Source organism: Ambystoma mexicanum, chromosome 9, assembly GCF_040938575.1.
Source record: "Ambystoma mexicanum isolate Mex_15411 chromosome 9, UKY_AmexF1_1, whole genome shotgun sequence".
In the NCBI taxonomy this organism is placed as follows: domain Eukaryota; kingdom Metazoa; phylum Chordata; class Amphibia; order Caudata; family Ambystomatidae; genus Ambystoma; species Ambystoma mexicanum.
Window position 1 is genome coordinate 1,286,946,765 of NC_090931.1, and position 21,341 is coordinate 1,286,968,105.

A 21,341-nucleotide genomic window follows, 5' to 3' on the forward strand; every position below is an offset into this window, starting at 1 on the left:
TGATGAGGAGCCCTGGCTCCGATCGGGCTCAGGACCGTACCATCCAGTGAGTGCACTGCGACAGAGGCAACAGCGAACACTGGAGGTAAGGGGAGCAGGTCACAGCACAGCCTCAACATATTGTACACCCCACGGTGGGCATATGGGATGCATTTGTAACAATGCTCCCCACCGTCCGAAGAGGGAGCATGTCCCCATCCCCCAGACCCCAGAACAACACCCCTGCATACTGGCCTCCGCTCAACTCCTGGCACTACACAGACCCTGAATTAAGAGCCACGTAGCCCACCACTGACACCTGCAGTGTGTGGCCGGATTGCCTGCCCTCACTGGCATGGCCCACAGTAGGGAAAAAGAACACACCAACGTAGCGGGCCCGAAAGAGGTGCAGCCCTACAGAACGCAAGACCTGCGTGGCGATGCCAGATCAACTGGCTTCGAGATGCACTGGTGGCCCAAGGTGGAGTCAGGACCTTGGGAGAAGAAGGTAATGGGAGATATTCTCACTGTTATGGCAAGGTATCATGGTCACCGGGCCAAGGACACAGACCTTACAGGGTCACACACACAGGGGGCCCGGCCCCGATGGACACAGTCCTGGGGCCTTTGGCGCCAGGCACATAAGGAACAATAAACAAGACATTCATATGGGTAAAAAAAATACCTTTATTATGGACATAGCACTTCATTTTGGGTGCACCGTGTATTGGAACTTTCCTCTTAAAAGCAGCCCCACGTGCACACTTGGGTGGGACTACTTGCTATTGGGTTGTCCGACACGTGCCGACTCACTAGGAGTGGCAGGGTGTGGCAGGCTAGCCAAGCCTAGTGGGCGTGCCCACGAGCACAGCTATATAAGCTGCTCTGATCCCTGAGGCAGATGCTTTGCGTTATTCTGCATTTACACGCAGCATAACGCTCACCGCCGCCTGGGATTCCACTTACCTTTTAGATGTCAAGTCATCTGCCTCCATACTTACCACCTGGAGGATCCAGCTCTCACCTGTGCGCATCTTCGTGGTCATCTCTGCACATTTTCTTCTTGGCATCACGGCTCACCTTCATCTTCCGGAACGCAGGCATCATTTGGGCATTGCGGCTCACCTTCAAACATCTCCCGGAGCGCAGGCATCACCATCTGGCACCGCTGCTTATCTTTCATTCTTCAGGGACGCTGGAATCTTCATCCTGATACCGCAGCACAACGCGCTCCACCCGCGACAACAGAACCTGCAGAAAAAAACGAAAGGCAAGATTAGGCACTTATCAGACATTGGGTCTCATTACGAATTTGGGAAGGCCGCAACCGGGCCCCAATGCCTCCACAGAGACCAGGTGAGTGTATCACAAGGCCGGGCTGCAATGCATAATGGCAGTGTGCATACGACCTGTCTGATAGATAAGAACTGAGTTGCGGTGCGGAGATGATGGAAGACCCTATATTTACAGTCCCTATGTCAATCTCTTCTTGACAACCCGCCTGGCTGATCCCCACCCTGCAGAGTAACCAATGGTCATATATATATGTTGGTGGACTGAGAAGCCTAAAGTATAACTCAGTGCTGTGAATGTCGGTGGACGCTGGGGCGCTCTGCGCTGCCTCCCACAGTCTGGGAACACAGCCCCTTCGAAGTGCATTGCTCATTGTCCAATTACACTCTGAAGGGGTTTATCAGTGCATTGATTGAGGTGCCCCTGCTTGTACTAGACATAGGTCTGAGTATTGGGCTCCGCTGACCTAATCACACAACATGGTCAAGGAAAAACAGAAGAAATGGACTACACAAAGCAAGATGGAACAATATGCGATGAGTGTGAGCAATCCCCCTGTTGAGCAAACGCCACAATGTGACACTTCCTTAATGAAGAGCCCCTCTATCTGAAGGATGTGATGGCCGCTATAGCCAACTGCCACACCTCTATGGAGAAGAAAATGGACACCATCACCGCAGAGGTGTCATCCCTCCGACATGACTTACAGAAACTATCCTCCTGAACTGGAGAGGCCGAACTTCATATTTCTGGAGCAGAAGACGGACTTAGAAATGTGGATCAGCCAATCTCGAGTGAGATGACACGACTTAAAGCAATGGAAGCCTGCATCAACGAGGGAGAAGGCAGGTTGCATCGTAATAATGTACGCATCCTAGGGCGCCCCCAAAAAGTGGAAGGGCCTAGCATGGAGCTGTTCCTTGAGCAATGGCTGGTGGAGATCTTTTGCGCCCTAGACCTTTTCTAAATTATTTTGGGTGGAGCTAGCCCATCGCATGCCAACAGGCAGACCTACCTCGGAATCAGTGCCCCGCACAGTCATAGCTAAACTGTTGAATTATCGGGACAGAGATGTACTATTCCATCAAGCACATTGGATTTCGAATCACCTTCTTTCCAGACTACACACGGGAGGTGCAGCGGGCCAGACAATCCTTTGATCAACTGAAGCAGCACCTACAATCCATGAATGTGAAATACGGACTGTTTCCAGCGCAACTGCAAATCTACCATAAAGGCACTACGGTGCACTTTACTGACCCTCTAGAAGCCTGGAGTTGGGCCGAACAAAACATATAGGGTGACTGGAGACCAGAAACAAAAGGAGCAATTGGCAAAGTGGGAGTACACCCCAACCGAGCCCCCTCAGGGTAGATGCCAAACCCACAGGAGGCAGAAATGGTTGACCCCATAGAAAACACCTGAAAGGGCCACTCTAGACGAACCTGATGTAATAGAGATAGTGGCAACATAACACAGACGAACGCTCGGACGATCTTCAAGGCTTGGCAATGAAAGACCCATGTGACTGCTTCGACCCGAATAACTGAGTAGCTCAGCACAATCCCCCCCCCTTTCCCCTCTCCCCTCTGGGCTGGGTAGTATTAATAAACAATATTCAACTGTTTGATGTATACTACGTCATAGGTTAATTCCTGGGGGGAAAATGATGTTTTGAGTTTAAGCTGTCGGCGTGTTTCTCAGCCGCCAGCGTAAGTTCGGGCGACAGATGCTTGAAGTTGGGATGGAGTATGGGGGAAGGGAGTATGGGGTGGTTTTGTTATAGTTCTGTTTTCAAAGTTGTTTTCGATTGGAATAGGTATACAATTACTTACATAAGGATGCATGCACAGGTGACACTATCTACACGCCACCAAGCATCCAGCTGTGCCCATGGTTCACAATTAAGATATGGCAACAGTAATGACGGTAAATCCCTGAGATTACTCACATGGAATGTTAACGGCTTGGGGTAAGGGATCAAACGCAGTCTTGTCACCCAATGTCCTAACGGGCACTCCCCTGATATTGCCCTTCTAGCCGAGATGCATTTGGCAGGCACAACATGTACCCTCTTCCGTAGGACAATCTACCGAACAGCACTACATGCATGCTTCTCCATGGGTTTCTGAGGGGTCTTTGTTCTAATACATAAACGGCTCCCATTCATACTATCTTCATTGAAAGAAGATCCCAGGGGCTGATTCGTATTGTTGCAGGGTATGATTTGGGGGAAATCGTACATATCATGGCTATATACGCTTCTCCGTCGCTTATTGCAGAATTGATTGACGTAGTGACTATAGTTGCTAAGCATCGACCCGACCTATGAATCCTGGGAGGCGACTTTAATGATGTCATGAACGTAACACTAGATCGCACACACATACGAAGTAGGAACCCCAATGTACCCACCAAACTAGCAGCCTTTGTATCCATGCTCGGTCTTGTGACGTGTGGCAGGAGCTCCACCCACAGGACTGTGGCTATTAATTTCACTCTGGGGCCCATGCCTCTTTATCTAGGTTGGACTATTTCTTTTTCCCCATCGCAGACGCATACAGGGCGACTGCAGTGACACTAATTCCCTGAGGCATCTCAGATCACTCGCCCCTGCTGACGGGGATTAAGATGAATAGACCCACTCCCTGCCTTGTGGCGACTCAACAGTTACTATTGTGGCTTTCCGAAGTTCGCAGAAAGTATCCAGGGTAAGATCAGTCGATAGCTCAGAGACAGTTTGGGAAGCCTATAAAACAGTGCTCCGAGGGGAAATGATTTCCTTCATATCGGCAAAGAAAAAATCACAAGTACAAAAGGTTTTGGAGGCAGAAAAAAAAGGTAGCTGAATGGTAAATGAAATGTGTAAGTGTTGGATTACCTGATAAGCATATCTCTCCTCACGGCCAGGTAACGCCTTTCTAAAAAAATTTGCTTTAGACAACGCCAAACATGCTCACTGGGAAGCGCGTGCGTGCATCTATGAAAATGGGGATAAGGCTGGCAAGATGCTGGCCTGGCTTGAAAAAAAGAGACGAAGGACACTGTCATGTTAGGGAAATAAAGCAATCACAAAACAGGGTGGCTCAAACAGATAGTGAGATAGCAGAGGCCTTTGCAGAATATTATGCTGCATTATATAAGGGTCCGGACTACCTAATAGATAATGCTATACTTGAGAATGTCACGCTTCCCTGTCTATCCAAGACACAATGTGTCACAGAAACAGAAATCGCGGAAGCTATTGCCCAACTCCACCCGGGCCATGCTCTGGGCCCTAATGGTCTCCCCGTGGAAACGTGGAAAAAACTGGGAGAGGAAAAATGGCAACCCCTTTGCACACATTGTTTCTCCACTGCAAAGCACAGTGTGTTCTTTCTCCGGATCTACGTACAACTAGCATTGCGGTTATTCCTAAACCTGGGAACTGGGAAGCTGTCTGAATTATATAGTTCTTATACACCAAGCTCTTTGATAAATGGGGAAACGGAAATCTTGGCGAAGGTGCTGGCAACTAGATTGGAGGCAGTAAACTCCTTCCTAATCCACCCGGATCAATGTGGTTTCATGCCAAACAAATCAACCCGCATGAATATTCGGCGCTTACACCTACTGTTAGAGGGAGCACCGGTCCTTCGGGAACCCCTTGCCTTACTGGCGATTGATTTCAAGGAGGCATTCGACTCAGTGATATGGAAAAGTCTGTGTGGTAATATGCGGAAACTGGGATTCAGGGAGACTTTTCTGAGTTGGGTTTGACGGTTCTCCAGCATGGGGTCTGGCATGGATTCACATGCTCATGAATATTCCCTGTCGTCAGGCTAGGAATCCTCGGTAAAAGAAAAATCAGTTTAATTTCTGAACTGTCTTTCTCCTAATAACCAATCACTGGTCTCTGGGTCATACTGCCCCCAGCCAATGACTGCCCTCTACCTAAGCCCCTCGTCTGGCAGCCATCTTCAGATTTTTACCGCACGTTCAAGTGTTGGGAGTCCTCGTGCTTAGCTCTCTGGCTTTTACTGCGTATTGTGTTTTTCAAAAGAGTTTACTCTTATGTTTCCGGTCACATTGAGCCTCAAGCTCCACCGATTCACCTTCTGATTTAACAGGGACCCGTTTCGGAAATCTCTACGCCCCTCAAGGGCGAATTTTGGACGAATTTTACTTGGAGGATTCCAGAAGATCTTGGAGGCATACCCCTCGTGGTCATGGCCGAAGACAAAGGAGACTCGACGCCTCTGTTTAGGATCTGCCCAGGATGTGAACTACAGAACGTCTTCAAGGAGGATGGGCACTCCCGGTGACTCTACTGCCTGCACGCAGATAAATCGCACGTCGAGGAGGCCTGTGCCTTCTGCAAGGACATGTCCTCCCGGACCATGAAGGACAGTCACAAGCGACTCGCTGACTGGCTGAAGTCGAAGAGCCGGGTGGCAGGTGAGCCCCGGCAACGTACTTCTCCCAAGAGGAAATCCGAGCTGTCTTATAAGACCTTTGAGAGCGCTCTGGCGACGGGGGCCCAACACAAGGCAAAGCACCGCAAGTCTGCGGGCCCCCGGGAGCGCCGTTGGTACGGGCTCCTCGGCTGCCAGGCCGGGCGCAGCATCGCCGACGCAATCAACCACGAGCCAACGCTCCGGCTCAATGAAAAGGAAGTTGGACAACTCGGGTAAGCTTCTGCAGAAGGCCCGGTCAGTTCCGACAGAGAAAGTCAATAGGCAGCGAGGCGGTGGCCCTCCCCCCACGATGAAGGCCTCAGACGCGCCTAAGGTCATGAAGGCCCAGATTCACCAGGCTAAGGCTTCGATTGAGGGAGTGGCAGCATCCCTGGTGAAGCCCCACCGTTGCCATTGCTCCTACGACTCATCAGTCAACTCAGTCCCGGTGCAGGATGATACTCTTTGCACCGGCAGGGCCGAGGTAGATAAGGTACCCGGACCTTGTGGACATGTCAGCGTCCCCTCCAGTCAAGCTTCCGGCAGACGCCGATCTTCTCGCCAGGGAAGGAGGTGCGATTCTGCACCACAACCCATCATCTCTGAACCTGCAGGCCTGGCTGCTGCAGCGCTAGAGTTTGGAGGATACGAGATCCCGGCGGACTGCAAGGAGGTACTTGCCAAGGCCAGGGCTTCTTCGACTCTTAAGTGCTACGGACATAAATGGAAGAGGTTCACCGTCTGGTGCCGTGTACAGAAGATAAACCCTCTACGGATTAGGGCCCTTCAAGTGCTGCCGTACTTGCTGTCGCTGGCCAAGGCGGGGCTGGCGCACGCCTCTATCAAGATCCATCTGGCGGCTATCTCCCGCTACACCAGAACTCCGGGACGATCGTCGCTGTGGTCGCATCGCCTGGTTAAGGAGCTCGTTCACGCCAGTGAAGGCTCCAGCCCCGGCGTTGTAGCTCAATGTGGTGCTGGCTAGGCTCATGGGTCCCCCGTTGGAACCTCTGCATTCGGCACCTCTGAAATTTCTGTCGTGGAAGACGGCGTTCCTGGTGGCCATCACCTCTGCACGACGAGTGGTAGATCCAGGCCCTCTCCTGTAAGCCTCCATACTTGATGTTCCACGCAGCGAGGGTCGTGCTGAGGACGTCTATCTCAACGAGCCCTTGGTGTTACCCGTTATCTTCCCATCGCCTTCGTCGCTGGCTGAGAGGACTTTGCACTCGCTGGATGTGGCTAGAGCGATGAAGTTCTATGTGGACCGCACAAAGTTTTTGGAAGACGTCGCAGCTGTTTGTGAACTTTGGCCCTGTGAACCAGGGGAAGGCCCTCTCCAAGGCCTCCATTTCGAGGTGGCTCTCCGGCTGCATCATGCACTGTCACCGGTTGGAAAACCGACCGTTGCCTGGGTGTCTGAGAGCCCATTCGGCCAGAGGGATCGCAGCAACTACAGCGTTCCTGTCTGGTGTGCCCCTTCTGGACATCTGCAGGGCTGCTATATGGAGGTCGACACACACCTTCAGGAAATTCTACTGCGTCGACCGGGATTCCAGGGAGGAGTCCAGAGTCGGCCAAGCGGTACTGTACAACCTGTTCGCTTGAAGGTGAGCCTGGTAAGGATGTAAGAGATGCTTAATGTTGAGTTGTTGAAATACTTAATGTTGAGCCTTGCCACCTCCCGTGGTTGTGCATGTGTGTACTGCTATGTATTCTTTTATTCATGAGCATGTGAATCCTTGCCAGACCCAATGCTGGAGAACGAACAAGTTACTTACCTGTAACTGTTGTTCTCCAGCAGGGGTCTGGCATGGATTCACATGCGAACCCTCCCGCGTACCCCCTCTGCTGAGCTCTCCTTGGTCCTACTGCCACTTTACATGCTACCAAATGTGAAGATGGCTGCCTGAGGAGGGGCTTAGGTAGACGGCAGTCATTGGCTGGGGGCAGTATGACCCAGAGACCAGTGATTGGTTATTAGGAGAAAGACAGTTCAGAAACGAAACTGAAACTGATTTTTCTTTACCGAGTATTCCCAGCCTGACGACGGGGAATATTCATGGGAATGTGAATCCATGCTGGAGAACAACAGTTACAGGTAAGTAACGTGTTCCTTATATGAAGCTCTGCAGGTGGAATTTTGGGTTAATGGTTGGCCCTTCAGGATTTTTCCCCTGGGCAGGGGGACACGCCAGGGGTGCGCCCTGTCCCCCTTGTTGTTCACAATCACAATTGAACCTTTGGCCCGGCTACTCCGTCAGAGAAATGGTTGGGATTTCATTATCCTGACGGTGGAGAAGATAAACTGTCCCTCTGTGCGGACGTTCTCCTGCTGTACCTGAGTGATACAATTCAGCCCTGCCCAATAGTCACACAAATACTATAACAATATGGAGAGTTTAGCAGACTGTGGGTGAATTGGGGTAAATCGGTCCTCTTCCCAATCAAGGGTGGAGAACACACTATCCCTACGAGCTGCCCATGCCATATTGAACGAGACCAGTTCCACTACTTGGTTAGCTGGATCTCGGCTGACCTCTCAAGTACCTCACCCACAACCTACACTCGGTCATTGACCATTTTACCACTGATGGCTGCCATTGGACACTACTCCCACTGACCCTACTAGGTTAGGGCAGCCCTTTTTAAGATGCTGACACTACCACACTTTCTATACATCCTGCAGAATGCCTCTTTGCAGATCCCTGACCTAGAATTTCACAGGATTGATGGTATCCTTCAGAAACTTCTGTGTTAGGGGAGACATCTGAGACCTGCCCTCCGCACACTACAACGGTCGGTCTGGGAAGGGGGCATAGGACTACCATGTCTTCAGGTGTACTACTGGGTGAGCCAAATGATCATCTACCCTCGGGTCTGGTGCGCAATACAAATGAAACTCTCCCTGGGGACCGAGAAAAGCCACATATCAGAGCAGAGATGCTAGGACTAAAGGCTATGTCGCCACTCGCAAATCTCTATCAACCCTTAACCAGATCCTCCCAACAGGCGATGGCGACACACACTACAGCATTATGGAGAGAGGCACACAAGTACATTGGTTGGGATAATAAAATAACCCTGGTACAACACTTATGGAAGAATGGTAACCTTGCCAAAGTAGATGTGCTACCAATCTGACCTGAGTGGGTGGAGGCCCAAATAGCGGTGGTGGGAGATATACTCATGGAATGGAAGATTGTCCCCTTTGAGAGAGATATACTCATGGAATGGAAGATTGTCCCCTTTGAGGAGCTGAGACATAGGTCTGGACTCCCGAATATGGAACTGTATCACTATTTCTGAGGCTTGTGGAATCTGCTTAGATCACATGCTGTGCATAGGCCGATATCTAGTGGAATCTGCAGAGTATTACAGTTTGTTTTTCGAAACTCAAAAAGGGGCATCGAACCAGGGTGTGCCAGTAATACTATCCCTAGTGTGACGTCCCCTGTACCCATGATCCCTCACGCGCGTAGGACCCTCAGATAGTTTTTTTCCGCCATACTATTCAGACGCATGTTGCAGAGTTCCCTTGGCTTTAGCCATTTATTCTTACAATTATTGTTAAAAAACTTCCCCGTTTACTTCCACCTTACGACGAAGATCGACGCTGGTGAAGATCGAGGGAACCAGCCGTTGAGGACTTCCACGATGGACGTCAGACCTTGGAAGGCCTCTGGCCTCGGCCTTGTACAGTAGGGAGAGTGGGGGTGGTCATAATAGGCTTCTTACCACCTTTTTTCCTACATATACCCGCCCCCGCTGCCATTTTATAACATATGGCGAGTACTCCATTTAAGTTATTGATATTGATATTTTATTTCTATCGCGCTCGTACACAAGTGTTGCAGAGCGTAACAAGGCTAGGGAGGGAAACAGGGGAGAACAAAACGGCGATCTTACTAGGCCCAGTGACATTGAGAACGCGCAAGTGCATGGGAGAGGGGGAGGGGAAAAGTGCATGGAAGGGGAGAGAAGTGGAAAGTGCGAAGCAGAGGCAAAACTGATAAATAACAATAAATAAATAACAAAGGCAACACACAGTGGTAGTGCAGCCAGCAATGTGCAAGTGCTAGGTTTAAGGCAGCAGACAGGGTAGATCTGATATGTGCAGGAAGAAAAGGGGGGGCTGTATGGGTACAGATACAGACCCCAGTGCAAGCGGTGGCCCGGAGGCAGTGCGGGAGGGTGGCAGGGTGAGCAGGTACCTGGGCCCGGAGGACAGAGGTGGCCAGGTGCTTGGTGCCTAGAGAGAACAGATCAGCAGGGGAGAGGGGGAGCAAAGGCAGAAGAAAAGAGGAAGGTCTTCAGGTCCTTCCGTAACCAGAGATGGTTCTCCTCAAGTTTTAGAGTGGCAGGGAGGCTGTTCCAGAGGGAGGCACCAGCCGAATACAGAGATGTACCCCCAGCTCGTTTCTTTGAAAAACGACTGACCGTGAGGGAGTTGGAGGTAGAGGAGGAAAGAGCTCGAGAGGGGAGGTATTTGCTGAGCGATAGCTGAAGGTATTTTGTACCCAGGCCCCAGAAAGCCTTGTGGACAATGACAGGTTCTGCCCAAAGTGTAAGAGGAAGTTTCCTTGGGTAGACCAGCACAATATATGCAATCTGTGTCTCCCACAAGACCATTCCGAGGCTACCTGTCGAGCTTGCAAGCTCTTCAAGCCGAAAACCCTTAAAGACCGCTCAACCAAACGCTGGGCCTACTACTCCAGGCAGCTAGAGGCCATGGAAGTGGAGGGAACCTTCAGCGATGGCAGCAACGCCGCCGAATTGGACAGCGAGGGCAGAGGGGTGACTTCGGACACCCACGCCCAGGCCCCCGACCCCGTAGGACTGGCCGGCGACCACGTTGTGGGGAGAACACCTGGCGGCAAGAGCGCAACACACACTACCTCCACTAAACACACCAGCCCCTGCCGTGACTCGACATGTGCGTCGAGCGATCAGCAACGGAAGACACCAAGAGAGCGGTCTACCGAATCTGTGTCCTCTGGGTGTTCCTGTTGACGCTCGCCTCATGACAAAGACCAACCATCTGCGGTTGATAAGGATGTCGCACTTTCAATAGCCCCTCAGGGCCGACCGTCAGAAGACGATTCCGACCTCTATCCCCAGTTAAGACGCGTAGCGTCTACACCCAAGATTCAAAGCGTTCCCTCCAGTACAACCTCTGAATCTCGTACCACCTCCGAATCTCGACGCCAGGCTTCATATCTCTCTGAGGCCCCAAAAATACGGGAAAACATTCCTCTAGTCATGGGAAGGGGGATAAAAAGTCTTCAGAACACCATAGTCATAAAGCTAAACAGAAGGCCCCTATATCAATAGGAAAGCCCAAGATCCCTGACCCTACAACTAAAAGTAAGGTTATTCCTCCCACTGCTCAGGATATGGGCTTGGAGGAACCAGAACACATCATTCCTAGCTCCAGAGAATGGACTTCAGCTGGTATTGACAGGGTCCTGAAAAGGATGTCATTTATGGCAGACGTCTATGAGAAAGACCCTAATTACTTTCATAGCTATGCCAACACCTCGGCTACCTCTGCCCCTTCGGTGTCTAAAGACTCTCAGCCCCCTGCTAAAAAACCCTGCTCTGATGCCCCGACACACAGCTTGCTCACAGACCCGTTGGTGATCAAATCTTTCCACCCTGATTTATATTGTGAGGAAACTGAACCACAATTGGTGGAAGACCAGACAGGGGCCTCTTATTATGGGGATGACGAGGACCAGGAGGAGGAGGAGGAGGAGGATGAGACCGAGGCCTACAATCTCGAATCCACGATTCCCAAAGACGCCCCGGTGCATGACTCATCGGTAGATAATCAACCTCTCCTCAATGAGGTACTAGCTAAAGCAGCAGCCCATTTCCATATTGACACGCAGGGTGTCCAAGAAGATATGGATTTCGCTGAAGAGATCCTAGGAGACCGGAGAGCCATTACTCAGGCCATCCCTATATTAAAATCCATCCAGCGTAGGATTGATCCCTCGCTTGTAACCCCAAATCTCACTCGTGCGGTTAATCCGCGAGTCGAGAAACTATTCTGTGCTGCACCCTCCGACCCCCTGTACATTTGGGGGTAAATACATACAAATGCTTAAGGAGATGTTGACATTAACATTGGAGAATAATATTTTCATGTTTGATAACAAGTACTATCAGCAGAAAGGAGGAATTGCAATGGGCGCAAAGTATGCACCGACATTGGCAAATCTTTTTATGGGAATGTACGAAGAGAAAACTGCGTATGTAGATAAAGCATTTGAAGCACATGTTATTTTGTGGGTTCGCTTTATTGATGACGTCCTGCTAATTTGGGATGGAACAAGGATGGAACTAAATCAGTTTAGGTTGAGAATGAATCAGAATGACTTTGGTATCGAATTTGTGGGACAAGATGACAGGAAATCTATTAACTTCCTGTATCTAACGATTTTTGTACAGAACAACAAATTGTCAACACGAACGTTCCGTAAGGAAACCGAGGTAAACTCAACCCTACATGCGCAGAGTTGTCATCATAGACCTGTCAAATGAAATGTCCCTAAGGGTGAGTTTATCAGAGCAAGGAGAAACTGTAAAAACAATGATTTCAAGGTAGAATGTGAATTACTTCAGGATCGTTTTAAACGAAGGGGATACTCAAGAGATTGCATTAAAGCAGCCAAACAGAAGGTCACAAATATGACATGGGAACAAACTTTGCTGCCCAAAGCCAAGAAAGATGAGAATAAATCCAACAAAATTAATTTTATCACTGCATACAGTACAAACAGCTCACAATTGAGGAAAACTCTAAACAAAAATTGGCATCTATTGCAATTGGACCCTCACCTAACGGGATACATTAGTGATAAACCTAAAATGATGGCTCTTGAGCAGCCAAAACACGTGTAAACCATAGGGCATCGTGATTATAAATGGAAAATTTCGCAATGTGTTCATTGATTTTCTTTTGATCAAATCACAAAACATAAAGAAATTCATTTTTTCCGAAACGTGTGTGTGGCGCAATCATTGTGTGGCAAACCACTCGCAAATAAAACCGGATTCCCTGGTTGTAACAACCACCAGAAAGAGGGCAGGTACACTGCTTGCTTCTCCCGAAGCACCTCCTGGTAAGGAGAGCAAAAAACTATACACTCTGGGTAGAAAGGTTGCCTCCACCTATCAGGCACGTATTGCCAACAGTGCCACTCTTTTTGCAAGCTACAATTGCCACCAGTGGGAAGTAGTAGCCGCTTTAGTACCTTCCGCACCTCAAAACAGTCCCTAGAAGCTGGCCTAGAAACCCAAGAGTGTCGCACTCAACACCCGATCCTACCTGTTTGTCCTGCACCGATTTCTTCTTTGTGGGTTTCTCTGATTTCCGGGATGTCCTGGATTTTAACAGGTACGGCTGGTGATCCTCTATATCCAGCGTGAAACGTGATTGGAGACAGAGGAAGAGTTCAGAATTCCAGGAAGCAAGGGTTGACAACGTCCAGAAATAAGCGCGGAACCAGGAAGGGAGTTGCTGCTCACAGGCTAAACAAGTGGGCGTGGGCAGGGAGCAAGGTAGGGAACAAGGAAGGAAGAGTGGGCGGTCAGGAAGACGAGTAACCGCTCCAAGCTCCAGGAATGAAGGGGAAAAAGGATAGAGGGATCGGAACAGCGATACGAGGAGGAAACGCTAGACACTTTAGCTGCGAACTCGTACAGGAGCTTTGAGACGCAGAGCGCCGCGGGGGCGTGCCCTTTTTGTAAGAATCCATTGTTCCAGCATAAACGCTGGAGCGCAGCATGATTGTTGCAGCGGCCATGTTGAGAGGAACACTGCCCCGGTGGTACAATACATCATGGACCAGGAAGTCCAGAAGGGGCGCAAGTGGCGGTTCATGACAAAGAGGGGTTGGCTTTTCCATCAGAGAAAAGAATTCGAAATATGGTGCGGCAAATTACTCAATATAAGGCCGGTCGCCAAATAAGGGTGCGCAAAGCGATGCCTTTGCTAGGCATGATGGCATCTTGCATTAACCTGGGTCCCCATGCGTGCCTGTGCATGCGGCCCTTGCAGGAATGGTTGGCGATCAGTGGTCTCATGCAGGTGGTCAGTGGGACGATCTAGTGGTCGTTTCGCCAACACTAATACAGAGTCTTCGCTGTTGGACAAGAGAGAATCTTACGAAGGGGAAACCCTTCTACGATCCAGAGATACAGGCCGTTGTCACAACAGACTCCTCCCTAGCAGGGTGGGGAGCACACTACCTTCACCATACAACTCAGGGTCTCTGGTCTCACACAGTGGCTCAGAACCACATCAATCTGCTAGAACTTCTGGCAGTCTTCAGAGCGCTTTGGGTATTCAAACCCCGCCTATCCAGCCAGTCAGTGCAGATCCTAACAGAAAGCACAACTGCAATGTTTTACTTAAACAAACAAGGGGGCACTCTTTCTTCCAATCTGTCCAAGCTTGCTCAGAAAATTTGGAAATCGGCACTCAAACGGAAGATTTACCTGTCATCCCAACATGTTCCAGGGGAACTCAGCTCGCTAGCAGATGCTCTGAGCAGAGATCCCCTCCCAGAGGAACACGAGTGGCAACTACACAAAGAGGTAGTAGGAGACCTCTTCTCTCAGTGGGGTTTCTCCACTATAGACTTATTTGCCACAAGCGAAAACAGGCAATGCCCAAACTTTGCATCCAGGTTCCCCCAGCCAGGCTCCAAGGGGAACGCCCTTTGGATGAATTGGTCAGGGACATTTGCCTACGCTTTTTCACCAACCCCTCAAATGAGGAAGGTGGTGAACAAGATCTACAGGGAACTGATGACGCTCCTCCTGGTGGCTCCTATGTGGCCGAGACAACCATGGTACCCACACCTACGCAAACTGGCTGTGTGTGACCCCATCAAGCTCCCGTGCCGGTAGAACCTACTCTCCCAGCACAAAGGGCTAACAGTGCATCCTCAACCCAACTTGACGAACTTGGCAGCATGGCTCCTGAAGTCATAGATTTTGGACATCTCAAATTACCTCAGAGATGTATGGATATCTTGAAAGAGTCAAGAAAACCTAACACGAGGCACTGTTACTATGACAAATGGAAACGATTTGTTATTTGGTGCCAGAATAAACAAATCAGCCTTCTAATGTGGTCACCTATATGCTCCACCTACTGGATGCAGGGTTAGTGTTTAACTCACTAAAAGTGCACCTGGCAGCTTTATCAGCCTACACCACTTCCCATAACAAGGTGTCATGGTGGAAAGTGCCAGTCGTCAAAGAATTTATCGAAGTGGTAAAAAGACTCTTCCCTCCAATTTCTAACCCACCTCCAGGTTGGGACCTTAATGTGGTACTTGCTAAGCTCATGGGGTCCTCCCTTTGAGCCCATGCACAAATCTAGTCTCAAACACCTGACTTCTAAAACTGCCTTCTTAGTAGCCATCACCTCCATAAGAAGGGTCAGTGAAATTCAAGCTCCGTCAGTGCAGGATCCTTTCTTTACTATTCATAAGGATAAACTGGTTTTACGTACTCACCCTAGGTTCTCACCTAAGTTCATTTCCAAATTCCATGTTAGCCAGTCTATTGAGCTACCGGCCTTCTTCCAAGAACCCAAGAGCTCTGCTGAGGTGAAACTCCACACACCACATGTGAGGAGGGCGGTCCTCTACTATGTAGACAAGACCAGACCGTTAAGATAGACAGATCAGCTGTTCATCTCCATAGCTCCAGGCAGCGAAGGAGATTGCATCTATAAACATGCCATCTCTAGGTGGATAGTCAGATGTATCCAACTGTGCTATTCCCTTTCAAATAAAACACTGCCTTTTAAGCCAAGGGCCCACTCTACAAGAGGTACCGGAGCCACTCTGGCTTTCATTGCAAAGCAGCTACATGGAGCTCTATTCACACCTTTACTCAGCACTACTGCATTGACACTCATTCCAAGACAGATATTCAAGTGGGACAAGCGGTTCTACGACATCTGTTCGCTCATGAACCTTTTCACGTCTCACCTCCTTCTTCCAATGCTTGCTAATCTATGTACAGTATGTGATCCAAGCAAATTCCACAAGCCTCCAAAAGGGATACAATACTCACCGTAATCGTACTGCTGATGCTTGTATCTGCTTAGATTCACATGCACCCGCCCTTCCTCTCCTGAGAGAAGGCGCATGGATGCTTGTAGTCTTATCTGCTTGGATACTCAGGCTACTCTTCATGCTACCTCATGTCAGAATAAATACAATTTGAGGGTCCTACACGCTTGAAGGATCATGGGTACACGGGACGTCACACTAGGGATAGTATTACTGGCACGCCCTGGTTCGACGTCCCTTTTCGAGTTTCGAAAAACAAACTGTAATACTCTGCAGCTTCCACTAGATGTTGGCCTATGCACAGCATGTGAATCTAAGCAGATACAAGCATCAGAAATACGATTATGGTGAGTAATGTATCCCGTACAACTTACTTGTGCACTACATAGTTATCAATGCCTACTGTCTGACATCCCACAATATACCTCACTAGAATGCAATATTCTGCCGGAACACATAACTTCCAGGGTCTCTGCCACACTCTACAATGCTATAATCGCATTTGCAACACCGGAAATGTCTTGTCTGAAAGAGAAATGGGAAGTGGATGTGGGTGCTATTGATCCACAGGACTCGGTAGTGGCATTCATGTGCCCACAGGAGATAGCAATTACTTCTAGACTCTTGTCTAGTACAGTTAAAAGTCCTGCATCGAGTCTATTATCCCAGGGTGTCATTATATAGCTGGAAGCGGGCCACTAGCCCAAACTGTTTGCGATGTCAAGCGGGGGAAGGTATATTTATTCACATCCTCTGGCAATACCCTCATATCATATACTTCTTGCAGAAATACTGCAATTAACTAGCAGGGGTGTTGGGCAGAGAGGTACCAATGGACCCGAAAAGGCTGTTGTTGGGCTTTGGGAAGGGGATGATTCTGATAGATATGAAAAGCTATTTCTGTCTACAACGACGTGACTAAACAAACGTAACATAGCCCAATGATGGGGATCACATGAATGCCCTCAATTCGCACAATGGGTTGCCGATGTGGACAAGTGTATAGCCATGGCATGCCGAATATACACAGCAAGGGGATGCCCTGACAAGGCAACGAAAATCTGGGGAAAATGGGAAGAAGAGAATTCACTGATATAGGATGTTCAGTCTCCTGAGTGATATGGTTGGAGGTGGTGTCGTTAGGGACACATGGAATACCGATTTAATAACAATATTAGTATGCTGGGATAAGGTGAATGTTTGTATAGATTTGTTGTTTATAAAATCAATAAAATGTATATAAAAAAGAAAGTTTGTGCAGTACAATTGGTTTGTCTGAATTCATAATGGCCTTTAAATGTACAAGCTTGCCCACTCAATTCAGAAGCAGTCATTTAATTTGTGCAGACCTATCTGGTTGTATGCATATTGTTAACGCTCTGGTTGGCCTTGGTTTCTACAGACCAGCTCTTGGCAAGTCTTTCTTGTTGGAGCACGGATTGAAGGGGAATGGATTGGCGAGTGGGTTGCCCTGGGGAAGCTGGAGTGGTGAACTATCAAAGATTCTAATTGCACAGAAGTCCATCCATTGTATGACCCGCCAAGTGTATTGCTCCTTTAACTAGTTAAGTGATGTTCAGTGCGTTCAGATTTGGTGACTGGGAACTGCAGAGTATTTCCTATTTTGAGCCAGATATTTAAGTAATCTTGAATTTCAAGGTAAGTCTAGTTCACAACTTGGTTTACAGCTGCATCTGTGAATCAGTCCATGAAAGCTGGGTTTTCTGCCAGTTTGGTATACTAGTGGAAAGAACATAGTTTCAGTGTGTGTTTTGGATGGTGCATTGAACCAGAAGGCATTTATATTCTGGTATTTTTGTCTGTTTCTGTAGTGCGAATCTGTGCTCGTGGATGGGGGTCCAGCTCTCTTCACAATTGACCAGGGTGAACTTGAATTCAGGCTAGCTAGCCTTCTCTACTACTCTATGTAGTGGTCTGAGAGTTTTTGGTTATGAAGAGCAAGTTGGTGGGGCCTTCTAGAAACACACGTAGATGTCTGTTGTGTGTTTTGAGTTTACTATTTTGTTGATGTGGATCAGCAGATCCTTAATTCCTTCCATATATTGTCTTGTAGAAGTTGAGTTGCCCTGTTTCGATTGGCACTCATTTCTGTGTTGCCACACCAAACCTTTGTGCACTTGGTGTTATTCCTTTGGTATTGTGTCCTGGTGGTGTGGGTGGTTGTCATTTGGGTTGGGGTAGTTGCTTCCTCCTCTTAGATAGTCTAGCAAGCTCCTTGTTGGTTCATGAATTGTGATGTTAATGTAGTTATCCATGGTTTGAAATCTTTATTATGTTAGCTCTGAGTGCTGTTTGGGGCTGTAGCATATGGCACCTTATCTGAAGCACGGTGCTGGCTGCTCCTATTCACCGACTGCTGACTTTATTGGTCCTTCTAATGGTTAAGCCACATCCTCTGATTCGTATTGTGCATTCATCGTCTTTTGGGATGCTGTGTTATGTGGTCTGCCCTTGTTGGTTTCTTCACAGTATTTCTGTAGTGTTTAGACCGGTTAATCTTTTGGAGCATTCAATTGCCAATATTTGGTGAAATAGTCTGAGATGGAGAGTCCTTGGTTTGAATGATAGGTGTGTTCCTTAAAGACCCAAAGTGGGCTTTGGTAAATCAGCTGTGTGATATATTTGGCAGTGTCTGGAGGGGGGGGGGTTGAAATGTGTATCCCCCTGCCTGTGGGTTCTCTTCAGGGATTTGGCAGATGGGTGTTAATGAACCCGTGGAGTGTTCTTGTCATTCATCTTAAATTGACTAGTCTGTCTAGGCGAATCCTATCAGTGAAGGACCCCAGTCACGTTTGTGGGTCCTGTATATTCTTAACTGATGGGCCACTGGGCTGGGCACCCTGAAGTTTAATAACCATTAAGGTACATTGTGGTTTGGTGCATAGCGGGGCACGTTGGGTTGCCTTTTAGTGAGCAGAGGTCTAGTGGTACGTAGCTGGGAGTAGTCATGAGAAAGTGAAACCAGCCAACATTTAATTTAAAGTGTTTAGGGCTTTGATGTGCTTGGCTGTGGAGGAAAAACAAAACCAGGGAAAAACGAAATGCTAAAGTGACAGTCGAACACTCTCTTTGTGTTTATGCTGTTTGTGGTGTTATTGTGCCATGCTATGGAGGGGGGTGAGCAGGAAAAGGCACCAGTGATGCAGTTCGGATTACCGGTTAACAGTAGAGCACTATACATTGTATGTGTTACCACTCACCCACGTTAGGAGAATCCGAAGGCTTCAATTGCATTGTCTGAATTCCTGACCTGCAGCATTTCCATGGTCAGTGGCTGGCTTTGGTTGCAATTGGCTTGCTTTAATGCTGGCCAGGCCCCACAATCCTAGACTGGTAGACACCCCCTCATCAATGGTGCCCCAAACTGAGTGATTGTTAACCAGGTAGGCTTGCAGCTCCTGCGCTCAGGTGTTGATAGTTATGTGAAGAGGAAAAGGTGAGAAGGTTGTAGAAACCAACAATGGTGTACCTGTCCTGTCAGACTATTCTTTCTAAGGTTAAAAATAGGAGATAGAACCTAGCAGAGACTAAGGGGTTCTTGAGCCAAGCCCAGAGTTTCTTCTAGAGCAAGGCATCTCAAACGTTAGGAGGTATCTGTTTCATTGTATCGAGAATTGCAGTAGTGTGTGTTGCTTACCTTTTATTTGTTCTCTTAATGTTTGTATCCCGTTCCTCACAAAATGCTTTTGCTTGATCTATCTACAGCTGCATCATTTGGAAATGGAACCTATTTCGCAGTTAATGCAAAGTACTCTTCTCATGACACCTATTCTAAGCCTGACGCCTTTGGAATGAAGTACATGTACCTTGCCAGAGTCCTGACCGGATTGTTTTGTTTCGGACGTCAAGGAATTATTACTCCACCAGCAAAAAGTGTACAAGACCCTACTGATCTTTATGACAGTGTGACAGACGATGTTGCAAATCCTGCAATGTTTGTGATTTTTAATGACGTTCAGGCCTACCCAGAATATCTCATTAGTTTCAAATAACAAATGTGTAGTTTTTCTGCATTTCACTATTGCACAGCACTGTCAGCAATCCCCAGGACACCATGTTTTTATAGTTGGACCTATAGAGTGCCTGTTGCATGTTTTGCCTGTTGCGTCTAAATTTCTTGGTGCCTGTCAATGATGAGCAGCTAGCCATCTGCATTGGCCATGTTAATCAAAAAAGCTACCAGAATTGCCTTTGTTCAAACAAAACATTTTTTGTATGGAAGTGTATCATATTTGTAAAAGTAATTTGTACAAATAAAAATAAGTAATTTATGCCATATATTTAAGTACTTAAATCAAGCACTTATTTCTGTGCCTGTACACCTCCCACTGACCACAATTATATTGTGTGAGAATCAATGGAGAATTTCAGTACTAATAAATCCAAAAACACGTGTCTTTTAGCTTACTTTAATTTCTGTGTAGGTTTCTATGTTCCGGTGTGGCACTGAAAGTAGGAGGCAGCGTCCCAGTAATTTTTCACCTTTGTCTTTTAAAAAAAAAAAAATAATAAATGTGTCCTTGACCATTGCTAAATCTAGAGCTATTCAAGTTTGCATTGACCCAAGATTAGTCTGAGTTACAATATGTACCCAGTTTACCCTTTGACAGTAAACTCAAATAGCTCACCAAGTGATCCATTGGCTGATTTGTTTTTTAAATAAATTTCAGGGCACGCGACATGGCTGGACTAGAAGGATGAACCTAGTAGTTATTGCTGTTTATAACCCATTGTGAGGCTCTACAGATAGCACATATTCTTCCACAGCAATAAAGTCTAAGGATTTAACCATATATAGAGGCGCTGTGCAGCTTGGAGTTCCTAGGGGATGTCTATGGCAGGACTAGTCTGAGTGGGTTGTCTAGATGTGAGGCTGAATATACATCTGGGGAGTTTTCCTGGGAGAAGGACCGAACAAAGCATGTAAGCGAGCTGCAGGGTCACTGGTTGTTTAGCTTTCAACATGTTTGAATGAATACCACCTTTTGATTGGGGCTAGGGATATTCCACGCCAGTTACCCATTCATGTGTAGGGTTTGCTAATACTAACTTGTAGAAGATTTGGAATTCTTAAGAGGATGTTGGCAATAACACAGGAGGTGTGTATAAGCTCTGCAAGAACATAGTAACCTTCTGAGCTGGTTACTATTACAGGGCCCCACTCTGAATGCTCATGCAAAGGAGCAGGAGGAGTGGGTGTCTGTGTCTGGACCCAACGGCATGAACAAGTAAACAGAATCACAAAATTGAAGCCTCTAAGGGTCCAGTAGGAACTGAATATGGACTGCCTTCTAAAACAGGAACCAGCACACTGTTAATATTGCACAAGGTACACTACTGAAACGCGACAAAGGAAAGGGGCAGAGATTGCATGCTGGGAAACCCAGCAGCCAGATCTGAACTAAGGAATTGCACAAGGACAAGTGAGGACAAGAACAGTAACGGAAATATCCAGGGAAAGAATGGGAAGTCCAAGTGAGCAAGGTTCAGGACAGAACCGGAGGAACGAGGA

The 21,341-nt window shown here is 48.0% G+C and overlaps 1 protein-coding gene across 3 annotated transcripts in view; it reads left to right on the forward strand.

The window, feature by feature from the left end:
• LOC138489065 (protein mono-ADP-ribosyltransferase PARP14-like) overlaps window positions 1–20,242 on the forward strand; it is a 1,946,959-nt gene extending 1,926,717 nt beyond the window's left edge. For 2 of the 3 annotated variants that reach the window (XM_069616628.1, XM_069616629.1), the window contains exon 18: window positions 19,535–20,242. In XM_069616628.1, coding sequence (XP_069472729.1) covers window positions 19,535–19,821 — 287 coding nt within the window. In that variant the 3' untranslated portion in view covers window positions 19,822–20,242. The remainder of the gene's footprint in view (window positions 1–19,534) is intronic. The other variant, XM_069616630.1, reaches the window with a different exon arrangement.
• Window positions 20,243–21,341: the final 1,099 nt, after the last annotated feature.